General features: G+C 41.0%; 1 protein-coding gene across 9 annotated transcripts in view; it reads left to right on the top strand.

Moving 5' to 3' along the window:
* The window catches only part of ENPP2 (ectonucleotide pyrophosphatase/phosphodiesterase 2), a 108,104-nt gene that overhangs the window by 75,260 nt on the left and 19,238 nt on the right, over nucleotides 1–13,606 (top strand). For 6 of the 9 annotated variants that reach the window (XM_049700671.1, XM_033419908.2, XM_004265360.3 and 3 more), the window contains 7 exons: nucleotides 89–214; nucleotides 3,469–3,500; nucleotides 4,205–4,332; nucleotides 7,026–7,113; nucleotides 7,278–7,365; nucleotides 8,485–8,669; nucleotides 11,661–11,712. In XM_049700671.1, the coding sequence (XP_049556628.1) occupies nucleotides 89–214; nucleotides 3,469–3,500; nucleotides 4,205–4,332; nucleotides 7,026–7,113; nucleotides 7,278–7,365; nucleotides 8,485–8,669; nucleotides 11,661–11,712 (699 nt within the window). The remainder of the gene's footprint in view (nucleotides 1–88; nucleotides 215–3,468; nucleotides 3,501–4,204; nucleotides 4,333–7,025; nucleotides 7,114–7,277; nucleotides 7,366–8,484; nucleotides 8,670–11,660; nucleotides 11,713–13,606) is intronic. The other 3 variants (XM_033419911.2, XM_033419909.2, XM_033419912.2) reach the window with 2 other exon arrangements.

The following is a 13,606-nucleotide window of genomic DNA, read 5'->3' as shown; positions in this document are numbered from 1 at the left end:
AGGAGAGGCCTGAATGTTACCTTTAGTGTCTGTGTGGAGATTTTAATTTTACAGTTGCCTGAAAATACTTTCTTTTCCCTCCCCATAGGAATGGAAGATGTCACATGTGATAGAACCGAATTCTTGAGCAATTACCTAACTAATGTGGATGACATTACTTTAGTGCCAGGAACTCTAGGAAGAATTCGACCCAAATTTAGCAATAATGCTAAATGTAAGTTGACTCTTAAAATACTAAATTGTTAGAAGGGTAATTTAGTGGAGTGAGAAAGGGCTTATTCTCTGAAGCTAGACTACTTGGGTGGAAATCCTAGCTCTGCTGCTCAGCTGAGTGAACTTGAACGAGTCATTGAAATTCTAAACCTCAGTTTTTTTCATCTGAAAAAAGGGATGATAAATAACAACTAGCTCATAGGGTTGTTGTGAAAATGAATCTATGTATATCACTTAGAATAGTTCCTGGCCCCTGGTAGCATTATGTAAATATTTGCTCTTGTTTTTATCATGTGAAAAATACACTTAATTTGAGTCATGGGTATAACCATAAACTTCTGCTTACAAGAGACAAACTTTCCAACAAGAGGTTCAGGTTTACTCTTTAGCTCAAGTGAGGGAGTCCATGACAGGGTTGGCAAAAGTGCCCTCAGACCCTAAACCTTCCTAGGAGCCTGGTTGAAGGGAACTCTTTACCTTTAGAAAAGTGATTGACAGAAAGCAGCAGGAGAAACTATTAAGTCCTTGGAAAGTGGCAGCTGTTTTGAAAGATTAGAAATAAAATAAACAGGAATAATCTTATCACTCCTGTTTTACACATTTGGGTTATGATATGCCACTGATGAGAACTTTGATTTATGGGCTAAGATGTTTTACATGCTGCCCAACCACCTAGCTTTGGAGACGTGTATCGTTTTATTGGAGGCATGCTGCATTTTGGGGAAGAAAAAAATCCTTTAGCATTTTTAGCCTTGGGAATAAGAAACCATTGGCACCAAGCATAAAGCTTTGGAAAATTAAGTTTTTCCCAAACGATGTTACTGAGTCAACAGAAATGGGAACTGTTCCAAGCTCAGCTCCAGGCAACGCTGTGAAATAAACAAAACGTTGGTGTCTCAGCCTTCTCTTTTCCGTGCCTTTTCTATCTTCCGTGTCCTGTCTTCTCTGTTCCCTTGAGCTAGGCAGGCCCTTGCCAGAGTGGCCCAGAGTCACTACGGTACCTCTTGATCTAGTATTTGCATTCTAGGACTTATGCAAGAAAGTTTTTGTCTATTTTGAAAAGTATTTCAAAACATCAGTAAAAGTAATGGGGAGGTTGCTTTAGGGGTGGAAGGAAAACTTTCCTAAGGCTAATGAAATGATAACTACCAATAATTAAATGTCTTGTATTTAAAAAAACACGTTCATACATTTTATGAGAGATGGGAGAGCGAGGTGTTTAAGAGCAAAAACAACGGTGGCAGGATGTGTGGGTTCAAATGTTTGCCAGCTGCTTCACTCTGTGACCTTAAGCTGCTTAAACACTCTGTGCCTTAGACTTCTCATCTGTACCATAAGGATTTGGGGGAAGATTAAATGAGAGATTCCCTACATCTCACTTAGATTAGTGTTTAGCACATAGTCAAGCTATGTAAATGGTAGTTATGAGGATGATGTTTTCGTCACATCACTCTTTCAGCCAGATGTATACACATTTTATTGAATCCTTCCAATGGCCTGTGTGTTAGGTATTATCATCTCCTCTTATAAACAGTGGCAATCAAGGCTCAGAGAGAGGTGAAGTAACCGGCTAAGAGGATGACAGTCAGTGAGCGGCAGAGTGGGGACTTAAACCCAGATGCTTAACTGACTCTTAACCACTACCCTGTCCTGGGGGCCTCCCCTGCTCTCTGGGAGCTGTTAGCATGAGAAGGCTGAGTATTTCAGAATTGAAGGATTGGTGTCCCACACGTGGACTCAGGCATTTGTTATTTCCTAGAAGTTCTCTGGGATTTATCTGAGCACAAGACTGCCCTGTGCTATTTATTTTTCTTCATTATCGAAGAACATGAACTCATTCTGTTTGGTCCCTTTGAGGACTGTGGTTGATGAGGTCACTGAATGTAGAGGTTCAAAGCATGGCTTTGCTCAGTCAGATTGCCAGCAGGGTCCTAGTGTGCACGTTCCCCTCGTCCCCCGCCTCCACCTTCTAAATGCCAATTGGCTCAGTGAGGATTCTGATCGCACCTACATTCCAGCAGACTAGTTGTGAATGACCAGAGAGACAGTGCCTGCAAAGCCCTTACAGAGACCGAACATGGTATGGACACAATTTGGGTTAATTATTATTGCTACCATTATTACTTATTTTCGTGTCATTGAAAGATGCAACTCAATTTTGACCCCAATTTAAGGAGAAGGGAATCCACATTTTTTTATCTTCGAATTTCATAGCTTTAGAACTAAGATGCTGAACATTGTCTTTGAAGAGTGTATATTTATGCAAGGCAAGCTTATTCATGCATTTGCACCAAACATGAACAGATATTTATTTATATTTATTAACAAATGTTTATTGAGTGCTTACCAGGCCCTGGGGACGCAGCAGGAAATGACAGAGACATGGCCTGCTCCACTGATGTTTATAGTCCAGGGACGGTTGCCTCATGGCTGTCGGTATCTCTTCTGAACGCTGCTTTCCTTTTCTGCTGATTCTATAATGACATGCTGAAGCAAATTTTTGGAAAACAAAACAAAATGCAACCAACCTACAATCTCCTCTTTCTCCCCCCGCCCCCCCGCCAAAAGGGGACCATCAGATAATATAATCCTGTCCACAGTTTATACACAGCCATCATTTACATAGTTTTGCTTTTAGCTAGTTCAGGGTATTGACTAAAATATCCTTTGTTTGCTGGTAGTGAAAATAAAGAAGGTGCATACGTGTGTGTGTCTGCAACTGGAAAGGGGCAGCCACCTATGTAATTAGACCTGTGATATTACCGAGGAAAAAAATTCCCTTTAGAAAAAATAATGGATTAGAAGATTCATCTTAAAAGTGGATGATGGCTTGTTTGAAAGATCTGCAGATACATAGGAAGTTACATTAAAAGCCCCAAATGCCCAGTTTAGTTCCTGATGTTAAATTTCAAATAAACTCAATCCAGGTTCCAGAGGGACCATTTGGGAGAATTTTAAAAAAGCAATTTACCCAGCAATACCCCAGTGCTCTGGAAGGAGGAATTCCCTTCCGGAAAGGTTGACTTGGACCTAGCAGGGACATTTACCATAGGAATTGTTCCTCTCATTTAGATACATTTCACTTACTGAAATTTTAAATACCCACACACAGTTTTACATATATTTTACACAAAATCTAAAGTGATAGGTCTTCTAGGAGAGAAAAAAAGAATCGAGTGTCTCGCTGCAAAAATGATTTCTCTCAGTGATTACTGTCAACTCTTTTGAAATCTTTCTCCTTCTCTCTTTGAACAGATGACCCTAAAGTCATTATTGCTAATCTCACGGTAAGTATTGCATGTCACCAGGCCTCTGCCTTTGGAGTAGCTTCCACACACTCATCTCCTGTATTCAACTCCCCTGTAGGCTGAGAGGAACATTTTCCTCACTGCCCTGCCATCCTGTATATTTGTTTCCCTAGGAGCTTTCTGGCCCATGGACAGCTGCAGGCTCCCTAATGGTCTTGGTAACAAAACAAAATGAGAGTATTTGACCTTGCCATTAGGGCTGAAAAGTATTCATTCATGATTAAACAGATCCTTACTCTTTCTGAACCAGATCTGCCCACCACCCTGTTCCACAGTTTTCCCATCCGGGATAGAGACCTTAAAGGCACATGAGACTGTAATCACATGGTCCTGAACATGCCTTCTCCTCCCTTCCCACCCCACCTCCCCATTCCCTGATTTGAAGCATTTGGGAAAAGCCTTGGAGTTTGAGCTGCTCTTCATGATGGTCTCGCGAGTCAGGAATGTATCTTAAAAATTTCTAACTCCCCTCTGATAACCTTCTATGTCTTCTTCAACATTATCTATTCCCCTTTGAATCTATTTGTTTTCAGCTTTTATCATTTGATAGGGGTGACAAATGCCATTTATTCAGTAATTAGCCTTTCGTTTGACTTAAAACCTCCTTCCTCTTTCTAGAGAGAATGTCTTGGACTTTTCTAGAAGACACTCCATCTGAAGTTCAATATCCATTTCTATTTCAGTGTAAAAAACCAGATCAGCACTTTAAGCCTTACATGAAACAGCACCTTCCCAAACGTTTGCACTATGCCAACAACAGAAGAATTGAGGACATCCATTTACTGGTGGACCGAAGATGGCACGTTGCAAGGTAACTTGGGGATAGGCTGTCCCTGATTCTCATCTTCATAACCGCCCCTTTGGCAGCTGGAGTGCTTTAAGGTCCTTAGCCATTATAAAAAGAAATCTCAGTTGGAAATCTCATCGTTTGCAAAGAGTTTGTGTGCTGGATAAACAATTAGCCCCGAGACAATACCTCTCTGTGTTCCTGGTCTCAGCATCTTGGTGGCTCTTTGTGGCCTCTCAGTGCATCTTTGTGTGTTTGTCTCTCTGTTTTGTTTTTCAAATTTACATTCTATTCTTATTACTTGAGTAAGTCAAACATATGCCTGGGACATTGCCTTACCACACTGGACAGGTTTGGCCTCCGTTGACGAAACTTAGCTTGTAGCGACATTTATAGAAGAGTTCAGAAAATGTTGTTAATCTTAAAACCTCTGTTACCTCTGTTACTCTGTTACTGAAGAGAGGCGTGTTTTACATTGCCTTAAATATTTCAGATGTTTGCCTTGTTTGGAACTACAAAAGACTCTCCAATATGGAAGAGACTATTCCTTGCTCTTGAATCTGATGTAGGATGTGTCTGGAAGCTCTAACCAGTTCCAAAGAGTTAATTATCCAAAGCTTAATCACTTTCACACAGACCTGGGGGTAGCCCTTTCCTACTCACTCTTTTTTTGTTTTTTCTTTTGGCTGTGCTGGGTCTTCGTTGCTGCGCATGCGCTTTCACTAGTTGAGGTGAGCAGGGGCTACTCTTTGTTGCGGTGCGTGGGCTTCTCATTGCGGTGGCTTCTCTTGTTGCGGAGCACGGGCTCTAGGCGGGGTCTTCAGTAGTTGCAGCACACGGGCTCAATATTTGTGGCACGGGCTGTAGGGCATGTGGGCTTCAGTAGTTGTGGCTCACGGGCTCTAGAGCGCAGGCTCAGTAGTTGTGGCGCACGGGCTTAGTTGCTCCGCGGCATGTGGGATCTTCCCGGACCAGGGATCGAACCCGTGTCCCCTGAGCTGGCAGGCGGATTTTTAACCACTGTGCCACCAGGGAAGTCCCCCACTCACTCTTGCTCTGACTTTCTCCTTTAAAAAAGTGCTGAGACGCAGTCTTAATTAACTTAGCAATAATTGAACAACTACTAGATGTACTCTGGCTTGGTACTTGAATGAATTTACAAGGGAGAGAAGATAACAAGAAAATGTGTGTCCTCTAAGAGCTTGAATCAGTATGGAACATCTAGAGAGACACATGTGACAAATACACAAATATCCTATTGTAATTGTCAGGGTGTACATAAAGTGAAATATGTAGGATTGTGAAGAGATATGTATGTAAACTAGAAATTATTGAGATCATTTAGAACAGACATGGGGAGTCTTCAAGGAAAAGTTACAAAACTGTGACCAAAATGGCTTGCCTGAGTATGGGGTGGTTTGGAAGAATGAGCAAATTTGTACCGTTTGTAGGTTTCGATGAAGAAAACTTGGGAGTTGAGTAGGAGTTAAGTAAAAGATGAAGATAGTTGAGCAAATTAGTGTAGACCAAAGCCAGGCATTTTAATTAGCAGTAAAGTTTTTCAAATTATGTCTTGCACTGTTGAGTTATTATATGCACATATCTTATTATCCCAAGCTGAAAGTACTTTACCTAAGAGCAAAGACCCCGAAGTTTAATTTCTTTGTTTTCCCCCAAGCACTTTACTTCAGTGCAATGTACCTATAGGTACTTAGGAAATATTTGTCTTAATAAACATGAAAGTGTCTTGGAAAAGTGCTGCATGACTCTAAGCAAAAGGTATCTTCCTGTCTCAACAAGGGAGCTCAGATGCTTTTGATGTCTAGAGAGCAAGGTTTCCATTTTCTGTTTCTAAATAGAGGTACTGTCTAGGTGAGGCTTGGCTCTTCTTAGCTATGCCACTATTACATATGTTAAGCTTATGACTCAGTTATGTTCTCTAGTGGTATTACTAGGTAAATCTGTTGACAGGTAAATTTGTATGCAAACATTTTTATAGAATACAGGTCTCCATTCATTGATTAAAATCACATATTTTTAAAGTGCCGACTGTGTGCTTAGCATGGAGCATAGTGATGGGTGTGTAGAAATGAACCAGACAAACATGGCCCCAGAGTGGAGAGTCTTACAGTCCTGGAGCTAGTGAAGCACATAGGCAGACAGTTGAAGCTTTGTGGCAACCCTGCATCGAGAGTCTATAGGTGACATTTTTCTGACAGCACTATTTTTAAATTAAGGTATGTGCGTTGTTGTTTTAGACATAATGCTATTGCAACTTAATATAGTATAGTGTAAATATACCTTTTCTATGCACTGGGAAACCAAAAACTTCATGTGACTCAGTTTACTGCGATGTTCTCTTTATTGTGGTGGTCTGGAATCGAACGTGCAGTATCTACAAGGTGTGTCTGTACCTGTGACCAGGGCTTTGCTCAGTGCAAGCACGAGGCCTGAGGAGGGGACCAGGACTTCAGGTCCCAATTTGTCCTGGGCTGATTGTCAAAGCAAAAGCACTTGGGGCAAAAGAACAGCATCATGTTTTCGTCAGCGCAGGAATGATGCAATTACAATGAGAAGAATATATTTGTAAGATCCACTCCTTAGAGATATTTTTTGTGCACTGGTTTGTTTTTTTTTTTTTTTTTTTTTGGTTTTTTTTTTTAATCAGAATGATTTCATGAGAAATCCTGACTGATTGTACAATTGTTTCACTCTAGGAAACCTTTGGATGTTTATAAGAAACCATCGGGAAAATGTTTTTTCCAGGGAGACCATGGATTTGATAACAAGGTCAACAGTATGCAGGTATGCTCCTGGAACTGTGAATCGAAGTGTGTTTTAGTGACTCCAAGAAGGGATGGGAATGGTGGTGTGAGTGAAGCTTGCAAAGCATTTATAAATCGAGGAAGGGTTGCTACTAGATATTAGCAATGCCTAATTGTTTTGTTTGTTTTCTTTTCTTTTGGAAGACTGTTTTCGTAGGTTATGGCCCAACATTTAAGTACAAGACTAAAGTGCCTCCGTTTGAAAACATTGAACTTTACAATGTTATGTGTGGTAAGTCATTTATTTCATCAAAACCAAGAAAACAATCTTGAGTTAACGTATGAACTTCTTTCAATGTCGGAGAAAGAAATGAGGTGTCTGTTTTCTGGGATCACCTCATCTTTTCACACACAAAAAATGTTGTAATTTGCCCATTGGTTCAAGAGACAGAATATCATCCCCTTCTAAGGCTTCTTTGTCTTCCTTCAACAGTTGACTAACGGGGAGTTTTCATAGTGTTGCTGTTGGCAGTCTCTGGCTGATCTAACATAGCATTACAGTTTGACACCAATGGTGAGAGGCTGGGTAAAGCAAGAGTTCGACACAGAGCTTTCTCCCACCTCCATCTCTCCCATTGCCGCCCAGTTAAAATCTCGCCAGCTTGTATCCTGGCCAGCTATTTATGTACGCCTAATTATTTTTCTTCCTTGAGTTTCTAGTTGCTGAATGAGGACAACTTTTCCTATTTAGTAAGGGAGTGCCAGTCTGGTGGTTAGAGGGGGAGTCTGAAAGTCGGGTCTCCTGGGTTCTTTTCCCATCTTGGCTGCTGGCTCTCCCCTGCCCCACCTCTCAGCTTAGGCAAGTCACTGTATGCTCGCTTGGCAAACATTTCACTTGCTGTGAAATCAGCCTGTTCATTTCACAGCGGCACTTTAGGGCACAAGGCCAAAACCTCCTCTTGTCCCCGTACTTCTGTGGAGTGCATGAGAGGGCAGACTAGAGGTTATTTATTGATTATAAGTCCCACTTCAAAATTCGGGATGAAAGTCTCCTTAGACTTTTAGAGAAGCAGGAAGGCAATGATACTGAAGCTGATGGTCCTGGGTTGTAACTATCACAGACATAGGCAGTAGCTAAGTAAGGCCCTATTTCTTCACTCTGTCTTTTTGGAAATGTCTCTCTTTATAATCAAGCAATGAACATACTATTTCAGAAAGTTGTTGCCAAGACATGATCAGGCAAGAATGATTTTGGAAGTAAGAAGCGAGCCTACAGTCTAAATTTGGTTTTATGCTATTCTAATTTGTGTTCCAAGTTTTCAGGCCCTTGGAAGGTGAATGGCTTTGACTCTCCCTATACCTCATCAAAAATATTTACAAAGTACCTGGCTCCTTTCTTTCTTCTCGTCAGATCTCCTGGGACTGAAACCAGCTCCTAATAATGGGACTCATGGAAGTTTGAACCATCTCCTGCGTACTAACACTTTCAGACCAACCATGCCGGAGGAAGTTACCAGACCCAACTACCCAGGGATTATGTACCTTCAGTCTGATTTTGACCTGGGCTGTACCTGTGATGATAAGGTAGAGCCAAAGGTAGAAATAATTTTTCATGTTTATCATGGAGGAGCCTATTGGGTGTAGGGCAGTGCTGTCCAATAGAACTTTCTGTGATGATATGAATGGTATATCTGTACTGTCCAGAATGGTAGTCACTGGTCAGATGTAGCTTTTGAACACTTGGAACTAAGTTTTTAATTTCGTTTAGTGACTTTAAATTTAAAGAGCCGTATGTGGCTCATGGCTCCCACATTGGACAGCCCAGGGATAGATAATGAAGAACAAAAAGTAAAATTCAGGGCTTCCCTGGTGGCGCAGTGATTGAGAGTCCGCCTGCTGATGCAGGGGACACGGGTTCGTGCCCCGGTCCGGGAAGATCCCACATGCCGCGGAGTGGCTGGGCCTGTGAGCCATGGCCGCTGAGCCTGCGCGTCCAGAGCCTGTGCCCCACAACGGGAGAGGCCACAACACTGAGAGGCCCACGTACCGCAAAAAAAAAAAAAAAAAAAAAGTAAAATTCATAATGCTATTCTGTGGAATCACAATTCCCAACCAAAATGATTTTTTTCTTTTTTTTTCAACCTGGATCACATGTGTATCAGTCATGGTCCCAATAAGAAACAGATGGTCCATGCAGAAGAGGTTTTTAAAGAAGGCTTAAAGAGATTGTTTCAATCACGTTTAATGAGAAGACTGTTTCAAAGGCTGGCAGGGTAGAGGGAAATCAGTGAGGGATGCTGAAGTACCCTGGGGCTAATAGGGTACCAATCCTGGGTCTCAACAATAAAGGGAGGGAGCAGTTACTGGCACATGGAGAAAGAGCTATATAGGAAGGAACGACGGAATTTGGTAGATGGGTGCAGCTAACGCACTGCAACCTGGTAGAGGGGAAGCTGGGGGAGTAAATCCACCCCTCCCAATCCCCCGCTGGTACCTCTCATTGTTGGAGCCCTGCAAGCTTGCTCTCTGATGAGTCCCTAGAGATCGGTCTCCCAGGGCACAGAGCAGGGTAAGGAAGGGTGTGGCCGGGCAGGCATTGGGGTGCAGATAGGGACCACCCAGCACCTCGTGTTTGGACAGTTATTGAAACAAGCAAACTACACATGTTCAGTAATGATTTGCTTATTGAATTTTATATTGATCAAAGACCTTTTAGAGTTGCCCATCAGTGCTTCTGACAGCAAGATACAACCAGTGTTACCACTAACACTGGTTAGTGGTTGAGAGGGTTCCAACACAAATCAAAGCAATTTTATTTTTGCATGTGTGTTTTTGTGTGTTTTTTTGCGGTACGCGGGCCTCTCACTGCTGTGGCCTCTCCCGTCGCGGAGCACAGGCTCCGGACGCGCAGGCTCAGCGGCCATGGCTCACGGGCCCAGCCGCTCCACGGCACGTGGGATCTTCCCGGCCCGGGGCACGAACCCGTGTCCCCTGCATCGGCAGGCGGACTCTCAACCACTGCGCCACCAGGGAAGCCCTGCCTGTGTGGTTTTATTACAGGCAAATGTGTGATCTTTCTATTAGACCTCATAAAAATGGAAAATAATTTTCCCACTGGTCTATCCCCCTCCCCTACCATTTGCTACCTTCTAGGATTCCTTGGGGCCTAGGAGCCACAGTGTGGGAGGCCCACCATGGGAGGAAGTTTGCTCTTCTTCCCTACCTCCTTCCCTTTATTAATCCTTCCTACTTTAGCTCCTGATAAGAACTAACAGGGCTAATTACTATAAAGTAGGTAATTCTAAGACCTCAGCTGGAGGAGTTGAGTTGCCAAAGTCAACAGGAAGTGGTCTTTGAAGTGAATTCTAGTTATATTTTTAGAGGCATCTATTACCTGTATCTTGTTTTCTGAATTACCTTTCTTCTGGGAAGCAAGAAATATTTTGGTTATTTTATCTTAAACCGTTTTAGAGGGGATCATCTTTATTTTGTCAATGGGTTTCTCCAAAAGACTATTTTCCTTTTCTTAAAAAATAAATACAGACATACTGAAAAGGTATAGAGATCAATAAAATGAATACTTCAATACACACATTGTGAGAAAGAAAACATTACAGATTGAATGGATACTCCATGTGACATCCCACACCCCAATCCCACTTCCTTTCTACCCCAAAGGTAACTAATATCCTGAATATAGTGTATATAATTGCCATGTAGGCCTCTATACTTTCACTCCATACATATGTATCTCTTAAATAATGTATTAACTAATTTTTAGTATATAGTTCCCTAAAATAACCTATGGGATAGCTTTGGATATCTTATATTTTTATGTAAATGCTCTTATACTATATGTATCCTGCATTTAGTTGTTCATCCTTGTATTTTTGAGATTTATGCATATTAATATGTGAAGTTTTAGCTCATTCATTTTTACCACTAATAATTAATATTTAATTATATAATTATACCATCACGATTCTATTCAGTTTCCTATTTGAGAACATTTGGTAATTTCCAATTGTTAGTTCTTCCAAACAATGCTGCAGTAGACATTACCGCAAATGTCTTTTTGTAGACGTATGCTAGAGTGTCTCTAGAATATATAGTGGGAGATGGAGTTGCTGAGCCGTGACTTTTCAGAACTGCTGAGTCATTATGTTTCAGCTTTAGAAAAAGCAATTTCATAACTTGGTTTGGGAATCACTTTAGTGTACCTAGAGATTAATCCGAAATATTGAGGCAATATTCGAATTAATTTACATATATGCGCCCTAATCATCGTTGTCGACATGGGAGGTTGGTACCATGATTATCCACACTTTTAAGGAAAGGAAACAAAATCATGGAGAAATTAAATAACATATTCGTGACCATAGATCACTAGGAAATGGAGCCTAAAATTTCATTTTGAGATAAAGTAGTAAATACTCTGCAGAGTTTATGGTATTGATGAAGTTTAGGGTCCTGTTTTGAATTTAGCTGGGTACTAAATAGAGAGAAGGGTGCTGGAAAGAAAAAACGTTTCTGATTTGCTTTCTCTTCTCTTTTCTTTTTTTTTTTTTTTGGTTTTCACACATGAAGAACAAATTGGATGAACTCAACAAACGCCTTCATATAAAAGGGTCTACAGAAGGTAAGGAGTTGATGGAAAAAACAACCAGATAATTTTGTTTTCTAGCTTCCAAAAATTGGAGAGACTTCTTATTTACTTCATAATGTAAGCACAATATTTTTTAAAATTCGAATTTGGATTGCAAAGTGATTTTTATACCATCTGGCAAAAGGTATTAGTTTATTCTATGTACACAGGATGCCAGCTGTGTAATAAGTCAGAAAAGTTCCATTACCTTTTTTTTTCCTCAATAGCTTTTAAGCCCTCTGAAAAACAGAGGGATTAAATATACCATTGTGCATCTGATGGGTCATAAGTTAAGGTGCTTATGGGGACTTCAGTGAAGGGAATGGAAGTCACAATTATAAATGGTAACAGCTGGTACCTCTACTGAAGCTTACCGACCTGCAGAGTCAGTGTGTATGTTATGGGAAGGGATGCACAGAAGGAACCAAATCAGAAATCTCTCTTCAAAGAAGGATTATGTTGAGCCCTAACTCATTCTCCTCTTGTTTTACGTACAATAATAACCCTCCTGTATTAGTCAACTTTTGCAAGCTTGTGATGAAAAAAGAGAATCTCAGTGGGCTGTGCATTTCTTGTTCATATTTCAGGATGCTGACTATAGGCCAAGTGTGGCTCTGCCCCATGTGTACTTTTTATTCTGGAATCTAGGCTGAAGGAGCAGCCCCTAGCTGGGACATGCCCTTCTCGTGGCAGAGGGAAAAGAGGAATGGCAGAACCAGGCAATGGGTCTCAACACTTCTGCTTTGATGAGGCATCTGTCACTTCCATTCCCAGTTCATTGGTGAAAGTAGGGCACATGAAACCAGTGGAGTAGGGAAGTATATTCTTTCCACAAGGACACTGTCCTACAAGTCACTTGGCAATGGGTAGAAGTATATAATCTTTTACAAAAGAGCAGTAAATAATTAGGAACAATAATGCAATCTACCACATAAGCTCTTCCTTCTGATTTTGAAATCCCAGGAAAATTAGAAGAGATTAGAAGAAGACAGAAAGGCTCCTACACAGGTTACTACAGCAGGTGGGATAGCATCTTGTAACAGCAAGGGAATGACCAAAAGTGTATTAAAAAGAAGACAGAGATCAAGCACAGCAGCCCAAGTCATGCAGTAAAGATGCACGTAGTCAAATTCTCTTGAGAGCGTTACATGAGTTATTAGCTTACATATGGTTCTATTTATCGTACGTGCCATTTCCAATCTGATTAAGTAAAGGTTGAGGAAACCAGTGGAATATTTTATTTACTTGACTTATTTCCCCTCTTTATAAAGATCTTCATGTTTTTTCTTCTTCTCTTTCTGCATCACCACCCTCCCAGTTCTCTCTTTGATGATAGAACACACAGACTCTTTGGCATGTAATTGGATGAACACGGCGTTTGAGATAGGACTTAGTTGATGGAAGGTACACAAATGCTTCACAAATCTAGAAGTGATTTGAAGTGTTTGACATCAAACCTCTAGTGGACTGCGGTGTCATTAGAATTGGAAAAATTACAATGCTGCCAGGATCGAGGAGTATGGAGTCTCATGACTTGAGTTTTTTAAATATTCACTCACCAAGGCAGAGAAATATTACTGAGATGTTTCTCTTCTAAAAGTCACTAATGAAATAGTTAATTATGATAACTTTGAATGGACTCTAATGTTTTTGCTGATTCAAGCTCTGACTATTCATGGTCCTAAAATATTTCCATCTGGGAAAAAAATCTTTCATTTAGTTTTTTTGTGACAGTGTGCTCATAGGACAAAACCAGTCCCACAAGTCAGCGTAGACAGTGGCCTCAAACTTCTGAGCTTGAAAATAAGAGGCATCTTCTAGGTGAATCACTGACTCTCAGGGCTGGAAAGAGCCATAGTTATTGACCTCACCGCACCATTGCTCTGGT

The sequence above is a fragment of the Orcinus orca genome, chromosome 17 (genome assembly GCF_937001465.1).
Source record: "Orcinus orca chromosome 17, mOrcOrc1.1, whole genome shotgun sequence".
Taxonomy (NCBI): Eukaryota; Metazoa; Chordata; class Mammalia; order Artiodactyla; family Delphinidae; genus Orcinus; species Orcinus orca.
The sequence above is the reverse complement of the archived record's forward strand: the minus strand, read 5'-3'. Positions and strand labels throughout refer to the sequence as shown.